Source organism: Sarcophilus harrisii, chromosome 1, assembly GCF_902635505.1.
Source record: "Sarcophilus harrisii chromosome 1, mSarHar1.11, whole genome shotgun sequence".
In the NCBI taxonomy this organism is placed as follows: domain Eukaryota; kingdom Metazoa; phylum Chordata; class Mammalia; order Dasyuromorphia; family Dasyuridae; genus Sarcophilus; species Sarcophilus harrisii.
Genome location: NC_045426.1, coordinates 333,528,508 through 333,546,305, shown reverse-complemented (window position 1 = coordinate 333,546,305; position 17,798 = coordinate 333,528,508). Strand labels below are relative to the sequence as shown.

General features: G+C 33.8%; 1 protein-coding gene across 1 annotated transcript in view; it reads right to left on the bottom strand.

Annotated features, from left to right (window-relative positions):
- Positions 1–17,798, bottom strand: part of LCMT1 (leucine carboxyl methyltransferase 1) — a 98,676-nt gene that overhangs the window by 27,945 nt on the left and 52,933 nt on the right. Inside the window, exon 6 of the mRNA XM_031945582.1 lies at positions 11,708–11,810. Coding sequence (XP_031801442.1) covers positions 11,708–11,810 — 103 coding nt within the window. The remainder of the gene's footprint in view (positions 1–11,707; positions 11,811–17,798) is intronic.

Sequence of the window (17,798 nt, the reverse complement as noted above, 5' to 3'; positions counted from 1 at the left end):
CTATATGTCCAAAATGTATTCTAATATTAAACAATAGAGGCATGCATGTTCACACAGTCCAAAGACACAAACCAGACTTAAAATGCAAAGTCTCATTTTACTATAGAGACCAAGGAAGAAACTTAATTTAAGAATGACATTAAACAATCAATGCCACTCTCCTTTCTTCCAGATCTTTCTTTATAATCACACAAGGTAACAGTGGTTACAAAAAGGTTACATAAGATCAACTGATGTCATAATCTCAATCTGGCAGAATGTGGGAAAGAGGGCAATATTTATTGTGAACTCAATGATTTCCCCTATGACTTGATTGAAGAAAATCAAATTGTTATCTGGGTCTGAACATTTATTGCTTCTTAAAATAAAGAAGGCTCTTCTCCAAGGAACTGGACTAGGTCTAGGTCTCCCCTAATTCTAGGTCTAAGATCCAATGCTGCAAAGATGGGATGTTTTGTCCCTTAAAGTCACCTTTGCTGCTTGTAAATCCCTGGAATTACTTAAAAAATTTTTTTCTATGAATATATTAAATATAAAGATCAGCCATCAAATATGAGAACAGCTATTTATAAGATGACGTGGGTGACATAAAGAAGCATTAAATATAGGAATCAGGAGGGCAAAGTAGTAAATTGAGTTTTACATTAATAAGAAATATAAATGTCTAACAGACATTAGGAAATGCAAGATTAGAATTCAAAAGAGAGGTCAAGGTTGGAAATAAAAACTTGTGATTCAAATACTTAAAATCTAATGCTTTAAAGAGGACTTTTAAAATTTCCAAAAGTTTCATATTTATTATTTTATTTTAGCCTAACTTATGACATAAATAGAGCTAGCTCCCCTTTTAAATATGAAGATAACTAAGGTTTTGTTTGTCTTTGTATTTCCAATGATCAACATCTAGTAGCTTCCTCATTAACATCTGTTGAATTTAATTAAATGTTGAGCAATGAGTCAAAGTCAGTTTTTTAAAGATCTGTAAAAACCACACCTACACTAAAGACCTATTCTAATGATTTGTTTCGAAATGGTTTAAGTTTTAAATGTTTAAGGATTAAATCTGTATTTTCACTAGTACTCCTCTAGCAAGAAAAACTGTAACTCCCTAACAAGGAAATTTCTTATATTAATGCAGGTGAGTCCCTCTGCAGCTTACAGTCCTAAAACTGGTAGTTTAAGCATCTTACATGAATAAGAGGGGGCACTTGAACTTAGGTCTCCAGACAACAGCTTTCCTCCAGGCTTTCTATCTGTTACATATTGTCTCTTTTAAATATATATTAATGTACTTTGCAATGTGGAAACTCTATAATTTGCCTTAAGATGAGCTATTTCAGCAATTATTTCATTTTAACTAATTTTGAACATTCCCCTAGAAGGGTCTAGATTCTGTTAGAAATTGTAGGCACAATATGAAGTAGAGATCAGTACTAACTGATCATAGTTTTTTATAGTTTGACAAATCAAACTGGATTGTTCTTTAGGAGTAAGAACCACAAAAATCTTCCCATTTCTTAGATGAAATCTAAGACTCTTGAATCCTCTTTGGATTTTTAACATTTCTCCTAAAATCACATACAATCAGTTATGGTTTTATGTTTGGAAAAAAAAGTTATTGTGCATATACTGTCAGATTCAGTTGATGTGTTGGATGATTTAGCTGAATTGCTTTTTTGTTCATTTCTTTTTTTAATCTCTGTTACAAGGGATGGCTCACTGGGTGGGAGGATACAGGAAACAGAAATGAAAGCGATGGTGACAGTGAAGCATATTTTTTTTTAAATGCACAGAAGGAATTTTAGATAACACAGATAATCAGGAAAGTTTTTGGAACTAATGTGCTGAATTTATCTAGTAGATGCTTTAAAAATCCAAACTTATGTAATGAGATTCATGATTTCTATGCAATACTTTTTTCTATTCTTTGTATAATATATATTAAAGCATAATAGGCATTAACCTAGAACTTAAGCAAGTAACTTAAGTTTTCTCAGCCTCAGTTTCCTCCTTTGTATAATGGGAATAAAGGTTGTTGTGAAGATTAAATAAGATGTAGAACAGCTAGATGATACAATGCATAGATCACTGGCCCTGGAGTTGGGAGGATCTGAGTTCAAATCCAACCTCAAATACTTAACATTTCATTAAATGAGATAATATAAAAAGTGTAAAGCACTCTGCAAACTTTTAAGCAATATATAAATGCTATTATTATTGTCTGTGCTTACTATTTGGAAAGTCAAGTTTGAAATAAAAATAATAATTTTTAAATGAATAAGACTACCTACCTCTTGACAGAAAGATGAATGACTAAATATGCAGAACGAGACATTTCTGGACATAGCCAATATGAAATTTTACTTTGGATGACTATACATTTGTTACAAAGATTTTGTCCTTTTTTTAAATTTTCTTTTAGTGGGGAGAGAAAATAGGTGCTTGTTAGTTGAAAAAAAATAATTTTTAAAAAATTAGAAGCTTTTAAAAGAAAAACATTACAGATTGTAAAATTACAGACAGTCCCTAATTCACTAACGGGATGAACAAAACAACTGTTATTTGGGGTTCCCTCCAAATTTATATTCCCAAGAAATTGTCTTCAAAGGGCACTCATCACATTCCAAAAAAAGATCTCTATTTAACATATTAAATAGCCAAAGTCTTATCATCATGTTTTAATGTAATTCTTCATTCAGCAAATGTAAAGTGCATTCAGAATTCCAACCGGGGAAAAAGGGATACATCTCCCCCTTCTGGACAAGAAGTAGAAATGTGCCAATTGAGTTTCAAGTCACTGATGGAAGAATAGGAGAGATAAACAATGGGGTCAAAAGTGAGAAAAGTGATAAGAGGACAAAACAGGGACTCTATAAGTTGACTGTAGGAGTGAGACATCCATCCAGATTAGTTTGTTGTATTCCTCTCCTTTTTCACATTCAGGACATATGAATTAGACTCTGACACAAAGGAGAAATAGCTACAGGTAAAGACAGAAGGTAAAGAATATTTAAACAGTAATAATTGCAGAAAAAGACAGAAAACATGTGATATAAATAATTTTGTGAACATGTGAAATAAATAATAGTAATAATATTTACACACGTAAATATACATAAATACACACACACATAGAAATACAAAGTAAATTCTTATTAATTCTTGCTTATTATAATACTAAAATATCTCACAAAAATTACTGCTATTCACCTAATTCCCTTTTAAGTTCCATAGAGAGAACAAGAACAGGCCTAGGTGCTCTGTGTGTACTATAGGAAGGCTCCTAGAAGCTCCTAATATAAACAAAACTAAAAAGCTTTAATATAAGCAAAATCATTGCAAATAGAATAAGAAAGAAGTAAATGACTGGAAATTATTTTTATAATAAATACAAGGGTCTGATATCCAAGAAATATATGTAACTAACAAATATATAAGGGCAAAAATCATTCACCTTAAGAGAAGTTATCAAAAGATATGAACAAGTTCTCAAAAGATGTATAAATTATTAATCACTACTGAAAAAATGTTCCACTAATAATAGCAGAAACACAAATTAAAACAACTTTATCATGCTAAGATACCAAAAAAACCCACAAATATTGAAGGACATCTAGTGACGCAGACACACTAATGAAATGTTGATAAAGCTGAGAACTGTTACAGTCATTCTGGAAAAAAACTTGGAATTACATAAATATGATGTCCATACTTTTAGAACCCGATATTGCAGTCTTGGGCATATACCCGAACGAATTCAGTGACAAAAAGAAAAGCAGCTCCCTATATATAGTCAAATGTTTATAGTAATACTTTTTATGATATCAAAAAACTGGAAATAAAGTAGATGCTCAGGGAAGGGCTAAAGAAATTGTATTACATGAATGTAATGAAACATATTCTGTTCTATAAAAATAACGGGCATGATGAATACACAAAGCAGCATGGGAAAACTTACAGGAATTGATTCAAAGAGAAGTGGGAGTCAGAAAAACAAAAAGCCAATGATAATGCAAATGAAAACAAACACTATAGAACAACAACAAAAAAAAAAACTAAAAACACCCTGAATGTTTTTAAATTAAGAATGAGTTTAACTCTAGAGAAGAGATATGAAAAGACATTCCCATATTCACTCCTTTGCAAAGGATGAATAAATCCAAAGATACAGAATACTGCATAAAAGGTCAGATTTTTTTTTTTTTGCTATGTTGTATCAATTTTGCTGAATTTTTTTTCTTTCTAAAAAAGTTCTTTGCTATAAGAGATAAATTAAGAACAGAAGGTTTTAATGCTGAATATCTAATGCTATCCAAATGCTCACTTTATAAGCAAGAAAATGAGGTGCTAAGGACAGAAATGACTATACATCACTTAACTGGTAAGGTTGAGTAGCTACAATTGGTTTCTCACAATGAGCAGATTTAGACATCTCCTTGCACCAGAACATACTGTCACACTTGAAGGCAAGAGCAACTCTATACTCCTTTGTCATCAAACCATTAAAAAAAAAATACCACTGCTTTAGTCACCCATTACCAAAAAAGACGCAGAAAGATGGGGGCTATTGATGACACCAAAGTTACTACAACTATTCATTCCTTCTAAAATTCTTGACCTTGAAAAGATGAGATCCTAATCCAGACCCTCTCAAGGATGGATCTCATATAAAGGCATTTCTGACCCCAACTCTACTGTCCGTGTGAGAGCAATACCTACCTACTTCATCCATCCAGTTTCACTAAAGACTGAGAAACTCTACCTCAGCCCTCAATAACCAAACACCTAAATGTCAAGTTTTTAACTGTCAACAATCCCAGAAGGACCAGCACCCTTAGATATCAACTGTGACCTTGAAATGAAAACATATTCCAATTACTAATTTCTTAGAGTACTTTTGTTAACATCTGCCATCTTGAAATCAAGCAAAGGATACAGAATCAAATGAAACTTTAAAGAAGCTCCTGGGGACTCAATTACCAGGTATTTAACAACCTAGATATCTGAAACCGACCAACTGTGCTTATTACCCAAGATGTTCATAGAAGATGGCCTATAGTTCCCTACTGACAGTGAATTTCTCCAGATGCTCCTGTCTGGGAATAGGATTATATGAAAAATATAATATATGATTAATGATCAATTAAGTGATTCAAGACAGCCACTTGAACAGCCATTCCCACTTATCTGAGGCACTAATAAAAATATAATAAATAAGGCCCAGAAGTTACAGGAAGGGAATAGGTTAGATTGCATTTGGGAACTAACTTCTTAACAACACCAAGTGGCTCTTGGCTCAACAACCTATCTTTTAACTTCATTAATGCTATGTGGTTTTTATCATATGCCATCAGCATTATTCTCCAATACTCACTTTCCCTCATCCCATATATCCAATCAGCTTTTAAATTTTGCTGGGCTTCCACAATATCCCTTACACACAACCTAAACTCTTAGTCTACTTTTTGTTTACCTCTTGTTTAAACTTTTGCAATAGCCTCTTAATTGATCTTGCTACCAAAGATATTTAGCAGATCTAACCATGTCACTTTCTTATTAAATTTACTCCAGTAGCTCTAGATAGCCTCTAGGATCAAATATAAATTCCTCTTTTACCTTTTCAAGTTCTTCAGCATAAGGTGCCAACTGTACAAGATCATACTATCCATGGAGTTTTCTTGGGAAAGTTACCAGCATGGTTTATCATTTCATTTTCCAGTGAATTAAGGCAAAACAGAACTTAAATGCTTGCCCAGGGTCACACAGCTAGTAAGTGTCTAAAAACAGATTTGGACTCAGATCTTCCTGACTTAGGTTTGGGCAGGTTGCCACCTGGCTGAAACTTCCTTTTCAAACTTTTAATTACTTAATACTCTGTATTTAATCTCTTTATATTTATTTTATATATACTTAAATATCTACTTGCTATCTTCACTATTATGCATGTTGATTTTTTTTAAAGTAGAAACTATTTTAAGTCTTTGAATTGATATATACAGGCATAGCATAGTGTCTGACACATAGCTTAATAATTGTTGATTAATTTGTTGATTAAATGCAATGCAATATTAATGAACAAAAAAACACAAAATAATTCAGAAAAACTTAAAGATATGCATAAAGTAACACAGAAGAAGTAAGCATTCCTGATTAGGTGAACAATGTACAGAATGTCCACAATAATGTAAGAGAAAACAACCCTGAAAGATATCACAACTTTGATCAATGCAGTGCCTAAGTCTGACTTCAGAAGAATGACAGTTTCCCCTCTCTTGGCAAAAAAGAGATGGCCTATAATGAATAGATATTGCTAAGACACTTACAGGGTTTTGCTTTGTTTAACAAAGCCTCCTTATTGCAAAGGAGAGTTTTATATATTTTTTTAAATTTAAGGATAAGGTGATCCAATGGGCAAAAGAAATACAAGGTGATCCCGAACAGACTATCCCAAATTTTCAATTATGATCTACACAATAACTGATGAAAAAGGATTATCGTCAAAGAAATATATGATCCAAAAAGGAAATAATTAAAATCATATCTTAAGAATATGAAATAAAAGGGCAAAGTGCTCTAGTTGTACCCAAAAAATGTAAGAAAAATCTAGAGGAAAACCTCCAGAAGATCAAGATAATAACAATAACACAATAGCATTTATACAGCATCTGCTATGTACCAGGCACCCACTAAGAGCTTTAGAAATATTATTTAAGTGGTAAAACAACTCTGGAAGGTAGATGCTATTATTATTTTTCTGTAAAGGAAACTGAAAAACAGAAGTTAAATGACCTAGCCAGAGTTAAACAGCAAGTATCTGAGGCCGATTTAAATTTAGTTTCCCAACTTCAGGGCCAGCATTCAATCAACTGTAATACTAATTGCCCCTACTTTATCCTTCCTTCAGATATTATGGAAAAACATAGAGAAGAATCACACAAAATGGAAAGGGCTAGATGGATCAATTTGCATTAGATTAATGCATGACTTTAGAGAGTTATAAGCATAAATCTTTTATACCTCCATGAAAAACCATCACAAAGTTTGCACCTTCTCTTTCCCCCAAATCCCCTATGCTATTCCTTCCTCAAATCTCTCAAATTGTCCACATTTCAGCTTTCTGGGAAAAAGCCAATCATGCACTCCCTCTTCTCCCCTATTTTATTCTCTCCTCCTTTGTTCCAATCTCTGAGGGAGAGACAGACATTTTCCTTGACAGGGCTAATACCTACAGGAATTTGCTCTTGCAATTTCACTTTTGTCTTTTTCATCTTCAAGCTTTCCTCATCCTCTGGTCTCTGCTTAAAAATATTCCTAGATTTCCCCCATCTTAAAAAAAAAAATCTTTTCTACATACTGTGATCCCCTCAACCTATCATAACACAACTTTTTTTTTTTTTTTTAATTTTTTTTTATTTAATAGCCTTTAATTTACAGGATATATACATGGGTAACTTTACAGCATTAACAATTGCCAAACCTCTTGTTCCAATTTTTCACCTCTTACCCCCCACCCCTCCCTAAATGGCAGGATGACCAGTAGATGCATAACACAACTTTTCTACCTTTCACAGTGGAACTCATTTTTCTTCACTCAGCACATCCTCTTTTTACTTCCAACTCATTTTTTAATTGCTTGCAATTTGACTTCTAATACAAACTCTTTTTGCTTGGCATTTAAAGTATTCCATAACCACATTCTAACTTACCTCTGTTCTCATCATTCTACTTTCTCCCTTCTCCATCACATTCTCCAGCCAGCTGCATAGGTCTGAGTGGGTCAAACTGCTATTACATAACCTCTACTGACTACCTATTATAAGATTCATCGGATCATAAATTTAGTACTGGAAGGAACCATATACGTCATCGAGTCATTTACAGATGAGGAAAATAAAGAATGAAGAGGTTAAGAAACTAATACAGGGTTCCACAGTTAGTGTTTAAAGTAGAGTTCAAACTCAGATCTTCCTGACTCCAAGTCCAATATTCTATTCACCACTTTTCATAATCAAATATTAATTCAGTCAATCAATACGCATTAGGGATACAAAGAAAAGCAATACAGTGCCCTGTCCTTAAAGGGCTCACAATTTAATGGAAGAAACAATATGCAAACGATGATGCATAAACAAGTTATAAAGAAGACAGATGGAAAATGATTAATGGAAATGCATTAAAATTAAGAATAATTTAAAAAATCTTCCTATAGAAGCTGAGATTTTTAGCCAGGACTTAAGCCAAAGACGCTATGAAGTGGAGATGAGAAGGGAGATCATTTCAGACTTGGAGAAAAGCCAGAAAATAGCCTGAAGCCCAGAGATAGTGTCTTTTTTATGGAATAGCAAGAAAGTCACTGACCTTGAAATGAGGATTACTGGAGGAATATACGGTGTAAAGACTATAAGACTGGTAATTGGAAAGAGGACTTGACTATAAAGGGATATGAATGCCAGAGAATTTAGAATTTCAAGAAATGATAGAAAGCCAAAGCAGGAGGAATGGTGGTAAAATGCTGAGACCTGAACTTTAGTGACTGAATGGAGGACTAGAGTAGGTAGAGACTTGTGGCAGGTAGAACAACTAGTAGGCTATCATTGTCTGCCCAGACATGGGGTGAGGAGGGCTTAGACTAAGGTGGTGGGGATGTCAGAAGATATGGTACAATATGATATGAAGGTGAAATCAATAGTCTTTGTAACAGACTGGATTTAGGGGTTGAGAGATAGTGAGGAGCTAAGGTAATTACATACCAAATCCCTCTATATTGGATGCCTTTCCCAACTCAGATCTAACTTTTTTCCACGTTTTATGACATATTATTTCCCTCCAAGCACTCTACAATCCAACCAAACTGGTTTTCTTCCTGTTCGTCCACATAAAATATCATCTCCTGATTCCCTCTGTCCAGGCTGTTCCCTAACCTTGTGATGGAAACTCTAGACCATCTTGTGAGCTAAACTAGCTTATCCTTGGTAATTGTTAAAAACAGCCAATACAGTTCCTACTGTCAACCATGATGAGAACTCAAGTTTCCTTGGTTAGCATATTTGAGATAGCCTTGATGAAAACTCAGTGTCTCAATACACATCCTTGTTTCCTTAGATCTTGCTTTTATTTCCCCCTCCTTCCCTGAAACCTTAAAAGTCCTATCTTTACCAAAAGCAAATTGCTCCTTCATTTGTGACCCTGCCCTGCTTCAAGATATTTGTTTGAGCCAATGTGCTATTCAAGTAATAAACAGAAAATCCGTTACCTGTGATGAGTGTTTCTGACCTAATTTCTTTATGCTGTGAACCGAACCGCTTATATTTGTTTCATAAAATCATTTCACAATTATGCTCTCCCAAATCAATTTCATATTAGCATTTCTGGTACCTTTATTACCACTTCACCTGGAATGCACCACCTCTACTCTTCTAACTCAAGTACTTAGATTCCTGAAAGGCTTAGTTCAAGCCTTCCTGTGCATAAAGCCTCTTTCTGATCTCCTCAGCTTGTAGTGCCTTCCCCTTTATATTAATTAGCATTGATTTTATACATGTACACATATATACATACACACATATGTTGCTTTCCTGACATATGTAATGTGATCCTCATTGAAGGTCAGAAATTGTTTTGTTTCTGCCTTTATATCCCCAGTACTTAGCATAGTCTAGTAACCATAGTGGGTACTTAATACTTGCTGATTGGCTGATTCATTGATTTTAGTGCACACATTTCAGCCAAGCATGCTTACTGCCTGTTACTGGAATTTTGCATTCTACCTCCCCTATCCACACCTTCGCACAGTCTGTTTTACTTTCCTTCAGTTCAGGCACTGTCTCCACTAGGAAGTCTTTCCTAATATTCCTCAATAGCTATACTCTCTCCCTTTTTAAATTTATCTATGCATATGCTATTGTCCTTCAGAAGCATATATACTCCAGGGAAGCAATTGTTTCATTTCTGTCCTTGATCAAAAAAAGTTTCATAAAGAAGCATACATTTCAAATGGGCTTTGAAAGTGTCAATAGGAAACCTGAGAGAGGGGAAATTAAGAAAACATTCCAGATATTATGGAAAATCAGTGTTTCATTTGTCTCTGAATCCTAAGCATTTAGCATAGTACTTTGTATATATTTGGTCAGGACCGATCCTTTTACTTGTTTAAGGTACTCCCAAAGAGAAAACTCCCCTAGTAGTATGAATGGACAACTGTTATGTGATTTATAGAATCTCAGAGAGCTGATCAGGACACTGAGTGGCAATGAGTGGCACGTCCAAGGCCACAACAATAAAGTGCACAGATATGATCCAGACCTTCTAACTGGTAGGCCGGTCTTCTAATGAGTTATACCACACAGTCTCTCCCTAGGCATACAATAAAGTCTTTAAATAAATTGTTGTTGAATTGGTTATAGGTATTAAGTAGCAGAGCTAGGTTATGATCAAAGGTAGACAAACTCTGAAGTCCCTTCCAAATTGAAGACTCTGCAATTCTATGTATGCCTTTTTGAGCTCTAAAATTATATGACTGACAAAATCCTAAATGGTAGGTTGGGTGGGCAGAGAGAAACTGAAATACAGATAAATTGTTCCCTGGGGCAGGCAGAAAGAAGGCTCTAACAGAGCTTAGTTTAGATCTGAGGAGATAATCCAGTCAGAAATCCAAGTTATGTCAAGTCCCTGAGGCTAAATTTGCCCTATAAATCTACCTATGGCCTATGCCATGTTTGCTGAAACCCTTTGGGTCAATCTGCCACAGCACTCTGCCTTGTGAAGTCTTTCTCCTTCTTCCTCCCCCCATGCCACATAATGTCTCTCATAACCCCACTATATCTTATCTCTCCTCTCCTGACCCCACTTCTCCTCCTTACAGCTAACTCTTTTAGGGTGCTAAGTCTCTTTCAGGATTTACCCTGCCAGCCTCATGGGGTGTTCCCTCTCTACTGGGCAATTATGAATTCCACAAAGGAACTTGTCTTTTCCATCACTAATTATTAAAAATCATTTCTATGCTCTCCCAACTCTTTCATATTTATCATTCCTGGTGTCTACTGTACCTCTTCATTTTGTCTGTAACTTATCCCAAATAAACCTGTCTTTTGCCAAGAGAATGGTCACTGTGAATTCTTCACATGACTGAACCCCAATATCTGGTGCTTTTCCTAAGGCACATCACCTAGTGCCATATCATTTGCTACATCAAACACATAATGATCAAGATTAAAGTATTAAAAGAAAGCATGTAAACTATAAAATCATTAATAGTAATTAAAAGGGGCAGCTAGGTAGCACAGTGGATAGAGCACCAGGGTTCAAATGTGGCCTCAGACACTTAACACTTTCTAGCTGTGTGACCCTAGGCAAGTCACTTAACCCCAACTGCCTCAGCAAAAAAAAAAAAAAAAAAAAAAAAGGAAAATAAGTAATGTAAAAATGTTTCAAGTAGATGTAATCCAATCAAAGTGAAAAGGGAAGACTAATCAGAATAAAAATAATCAACAAACAAGTATTATTAACTGAAGATAAAGTGTTAGCTATATTGAAGAAATTGCTATATTCTAAATCCAAATAATTTCTTTAATTCTTAGTTTCAAAATATTCCACTTAAAAACTGTGATAGTGATCACATGACATAATATTATACTGTACTTCCACTTCCAGTTTTACTTTTCTTAGCATAACTTCACAAAACACACTGAGGTTAAAGAAAAAGTCTCACTGTGTATTCATGTTACATTTCTTTAGTTTCTCTTCCAAGCTGTTTAAGTCTCTGAGATCAGCTCCCACAATGGCAAATCTATTTGAATCCAAGACATGTCCATCTGCAAACAAAAAAGATATATAAAGTGAAATCTTTCTCTATAAAAAGATATTTTTTAAATGTTAAAAGTCCTTCAATCTCTTAAATGTACTTCTTTCCCAAGAATCATCTATGAGACAGGTTTTCCCTCCAATTGTTCTATAAGAAATTAACTGTGTTAAATTCTTCTTCTTATAACAATCACAAAGTTATATGTGTGTTTAAAAAGTTATTATTTATCACATTAAAAAAAAAACAAAAATAGCCTTATTTATTCTACTTTGCTTCAAAATTTTCCCTATCTGCTTATATCCCACAGTTATTTCAGATCATCAAAACCACTACCTCAGAGCTGCATTTAGATTCCTTCTACAAATTTCAAATAAAAGAAAGCATGATAAACCACACAGTGCCCCAGGAATAACAACACAACAACAACATTTAACAACTGTGATAGTGACATTATCTGGGTTTGATGAACCTGGTATATGAAAAAGTTCTGTTTGCTACAAAAGTTTTAATCCATTCTATTCTAGAAAACTATTTGCATCCTTCCAAAGGGATTTCAAGATATGGATCAGTAGTGAAATAAAATATTGATTAGAAACTACCCTTGTGGTAGAAATATACAATGGAATACAGGAGACTATTCTTAAAATATGTTAGGAATCTATTCCAAAAAAAAAAAACAAACAAACAAAAAAACAGAATGGAATTTGCAGCCTATATGTGAACAAATACTGTCTTGGCCAATGAAACAATAATATACATTATCCAAATGTGTTATACTAAGAGAAATACATTTTAATTATAAATGTGATTTAAGAATTTAGAAATAGATTTATTCGTTCCTTAAGAAAGCTTCAAAATATATGTTTCAATCATGACAGGTGGACAAATTCCAATCAGTTCCTACAGGAAGGGACCTAGTCTTAGTCCTCATTTATATTTTATGCAGAAACTAGTTATCTTACCTTTGTGTTTCACCCTGCAGAAAGTAACTTAATAAATGTTAGATAAAAAAATAACTTAAAGGAATATAAACTCTTAAAATTATGAAAATATTTTTCATTGATTTGTTCTTAAATAGTTGTTTAAAATGTGCCATTCTAATAATTACAAAGGAACAAATTTAAAGATGAAAAAGCAAATTCTTTAATTGGTAAATAAACTTATGACAACTACCTACCTCTGCAGCTATAAATTCTAAATCCACATAGTAGTTTGAGCCTCCCTGGAAATGTATGCATAACAAAAATCTACTCTGGACACTTAGTTCATAGTCCATGGCAAAAAATGTCAACTTGTGTATTAGGATCAGCTGACTTTTTCATATGATTGAAATAAGAAATCTGTTTTCATTTCTTCACAGATGAAACATACAAAAGGACTAAACCAAAATGGCTCAAAACAAATTTGTAGCTTTTACTTTAAAAATCAATGAAAGTTTTTTTTTTTTTTTGCTACCTATTTGCCTAGATCTTTCAGAATACTTTCTTTAAAATTAGACATTCAATTAGTAATAAAAACCAACAAATATTTGAGTATCTGTGACATACAAGGAAGATGTAGGTGGTACAGAGAATAGCTCATCAGGCTTAGAGAAAAGACGACTTTGGTTCAAATATCGTCTCAGACATTTAATAACTGTGTGACTCTGGAAAAAATCACGTAAGTTTTGTTTGCTTCAGTTTCCTGATTTGTAAAACACTTAGCATTGTGCCTGGCAAAAAAGAACTGAATAAATAATAATTATTACTACTACTACATAAGGTAAAAAACAAGCGCTCTGGGGGATATTTTAAAAGTAGACTATGATCCTTACCTTCAAAAGTCTTAAGATTGTTGTTGCTTGCTTATATTTTGTTTTCTTTTTCATTTTTTTCCCTTTTTGATCTGATATTTCTTGGGCAGCACAAAAATTGTGGAAATATGTATAGAAGAATTGTACATATTTACTTTATTGGACTTGCTCACTAGGGGGATGGGGGAAAGAATTTGGAACACAAGGTGTTGCAAGGATGAATGTGGAAAATTATCCATGCATATGTTTTGAAAATAAAAAGCTTTAATAAAAAAAATTATCATCATCCAACCAGTCACCAGGTGCTATAAAGACTCTCTTTATAGTATCTACTGCCTTGTTCTCATTCATACTGCAGCTATCTTCATTTAGACTCTCATCACCCTAGATCAAGGCTTCTTAAACTTTTTCCACTTACAAGCCCTTTTTGCCCAGGAAAATTTTTTGTGACTCCAAGTATTTAGGTATATAGAATAGGTAGACAAATCAAACATCTACTAATAATAAATCATAATTTCATAACTCCTGGACTCTATGAGCTAATAAAATAAAAAATGACAATTCTACCTAAATTAATTTATTCAGTGTTATGCCACTCAAACTGTTGAGAAATTATAGAGCTTTACAGAGCTAGAAAAAATAATAAAATTTATCTGGAAGATCAAAAGGTGAAAAATTTCAAAGGAATTAATGAAAAAAAAGAAATGAAAATGAAGGTGGCCCAACTGTACCAGATATAAAACTATATCATAAAGCAACAGTCATCAAAATTATTTGGTACTGCTAAGAAATAGAATAGTAAATTAGTGGAATAGATTAGGTTCAACAAAACACAATAGTAAAGGACTATAGTAATCTAATGTTTGATAAAAACAAAGATTCCAGCTTCTGGAATAAAAACTCACTATGACAAAAATTGCTGGGAAAACTATAAGTAGTATGACAGAAACTAGGCACTGACCAACACCTAATATTCTATACCAAGATAAGGTATAAATGGGTTCATAATTTAGACATAAATGGTGATACTATAAACAATTTATGAAAACAAAGGATAGTTTACCTCTGAGATATATGAAAAACGGAGAAATCTATGGCCAAAGAGCTAAAGAACATTGTGAAATGCAAAATGGATAATTCTGATTACAGCAAATTTAAAAGTTTTTGTACAAAGAAAGACAATGCAGCCAAGATTAGAAATCTAGAAGCAGAAATCTGGGAGAAAAAAAAATCTTTTACAACCAATATTTCTGACAAAGGCCTCGTTTCTAAAATATATGGAGAACTGACTCAAATTTATAAAAATACAAGTCATTCCCTAACAGAAAAATGATCAAAGGATATGAACAGACAATTTTTCAGATGAAGAAATTAAAGTCATTTCTAGCTATATGGGAAAAATGCTCTAAATTATTAATGATTAGAGAAATGCAAGTTAAAACAATTCTTAGGTTCCACTTCACACCTTTCAGATTGGCTAAGAGAACAGGAAAAAATAATGCTGAATTTGGAGGGGATATGGGAAAACTGGGACACTGTTGCACTATTGGGGAAGTTGTGAAACGATCCAACCATTCTGTAGAACAATTTGGAACAATGACCAAAGGTCATATAAAACTGTGCATACCCTTTAATCCAACAATATCACTCCTAGGTCTGTATCCCAAGGAAATCATAAAAGGAGGAAAATGTTGGTATCCTTACAAATTGTTAAGTCATTAGAATTGATAGAGACAATAATTATCTAATTTAGCATGGTTCAGTATGATTGATCTGAGATGTTATGGGCCAGGAGAAACAAGGTACTAAGTGGAACTGATTGAAACAATGCTTGTGTTCACACCTTTAGAGAGCTCATATAAGCAAGAAACTCTTAGGGCCAGAGAGCACTCTAGGAGGAAATCCATAATCCCACTCTCTCAGAGGAGGAGTTAACCTTTGGGAGATCATATATAAGAAGCGGACAGAGGCTCAGTCAAGAGTTCAGTCGAAAAGATTGAGAGGGGAGCGTGTCAAGTCAGTTCAGAGAGAAGCCCTCTCTCAGAGGCAAGACAGATCCATTCCATCTTCCACTTTTGTGCTGGCTGGAGGCAGAAGAAAGCAGAGACAAAGGACAAGCTGCAAGAGCTCTCGGAAACAAGGAAAGCTGAGACCTCTATTAAAGCTACCCCGGCCCATGGAAGGAGAAAATAAACATTTGCATTTTATCAGCTGGCTGCATTTGGGGTGATTATTGATCTGAACTGATACTAGGGCTACTTCCCCAAGAAACCTGCTCCCAGAGAGAACCTTCATAATATATTTTAAAGAAAAAGACCACCACAGGAAAAGGACCTATTTATGCAAAAGTGTTTGTAGTACCTCTTTTTATAGTGGCAAAGAATTGGAAATTGAGTGGATGCCCATCAGTTGAGGAATAGCTGAATAAGTTACAATATATGAATGTAAGGGAATATTATTGTTCCATAAGCAATGATGAGCAGGCTGTTTTCAGAGAGGCCTGGACTTACATGAACTAACGCTAAGTGAAGTGAGCAGAACCAAGAGAACATAGTATTCAGCAACAAGATTATGTGATGATCAATTCTAATGGACTTTGCTCTTTTCAACAATAAGATGATTCAAGGCAATTCCAATAGTTGTACTGGAAAGTGCCATCCACATCGGGAGAGAACTATGGACAAAAAAAGTAAAAACACTATGTTCTGATCCACATCCAGAGGGAGAACTATGGAGCCTGAATGAATATCAAAGTATAGTATTTTCATCTTTTGTTGTTATTGTTGTTCGTTGCTTGTTTGTTTTTTTTTCTCTTTTCCCCTTTTTGATCTGATTTTTTTTTTTTTTTTTTGCACAGCATGAAAAATGCAGAATTATGCTTAGAAGAATTGCACATGTTTAACCTATAGCAGATTTCTTGCTGTCTTGGAGAGAGGAAAGGAGGGATAAGAAGGAAAAAAATAGGAACACAGGTTTTGCAAAGGTAAATGCTGAAAACTATCTTTGTACATATTTGGGAAAAAAATTTAGGAAAAATCTACTCAACTCCTAACCACACTTCCTGCTCTTGCCCTCTCCTTACTTCATCCCAACCCTTCATCCTGTTGCTCAATCTTTCCACAGCATCACACTGACCATATCATCCTATTTAAAAATCTTAATAGGATCATAGATGCCTCACTGGCTATATAATAAAGCATATATTATTTATCATGGCATTTTGGGCTCTCTATAATCTACTTCCAACCCATCTTATCTATCACACTATTCTTTTTCACATGGTCTGCACTCCAGCCAAACCATACTACTGACTGTCCGCCATTCCAGTCTTGCCCTTTCCAGCCTTGTTGATTTTGTTCACAATCCCTACTCCTAACACTCCCATGCTTGAAGCAGACTCTTCTCATCTCCATCTGTTAACATTATAAGACTTTCAAAGGCTATAAACAGACAATTTTGAGATGAAGAAAGAAAAGCCTGGAAAGACATACATGAACTGATATTGACTGAAGTGAGCAGAACCAAGAGAAGAACACTGTACAAAGTAACAGCAAGATTTTGTGATGTTCAACTGTGATGGACTTGGCTCCTCTCAACAATGCAGTGATTGAAGACAATTCCAATAAATTCAGAATGGAAAATGCTATCCATATCCAAAGAAAACTATGGAAATTGAATGTGAACAGAAGCATAGTATTTTCACTTGTTTTTGTTTTTTTGTTTTTTCTTCTTGTGTTTTTTTTTCCCCCTTTGGTCTGATTTTTCTTATACAACATGACAAAATATGTTTAAAAGGATTTTATATGTATAAATTATATCAAATTGCTTACTATCTTGGGAAGAGAGGTAATGAGAAAGGAATGGAGAAAAATTTGGAACACAAAATCTTACAAAAAAAAACTGGTGGAACCTATGTGTATTTAGAAAAATAAAATACTCCTGAGCATAAAAGAAAAAAGATTTTATAAAGACATCTAAGTTATAATTCAGAAAATAAAAATAATTATTCTTTTTTCATACACCTCCCAAAATTACAAGATCTTGATTTAACACCTAATTCCTGCCATCTCCATAAAGTTTTGACCAATTCCCCCAACTTTAAATGAGTTCTTGCAGAAATTTCACTTAACATTTTAAAAAATCTTATTTTATTGACATTTTTTGTTTATATATCATCTGCAATTCTGATTATATGCTCACACATAC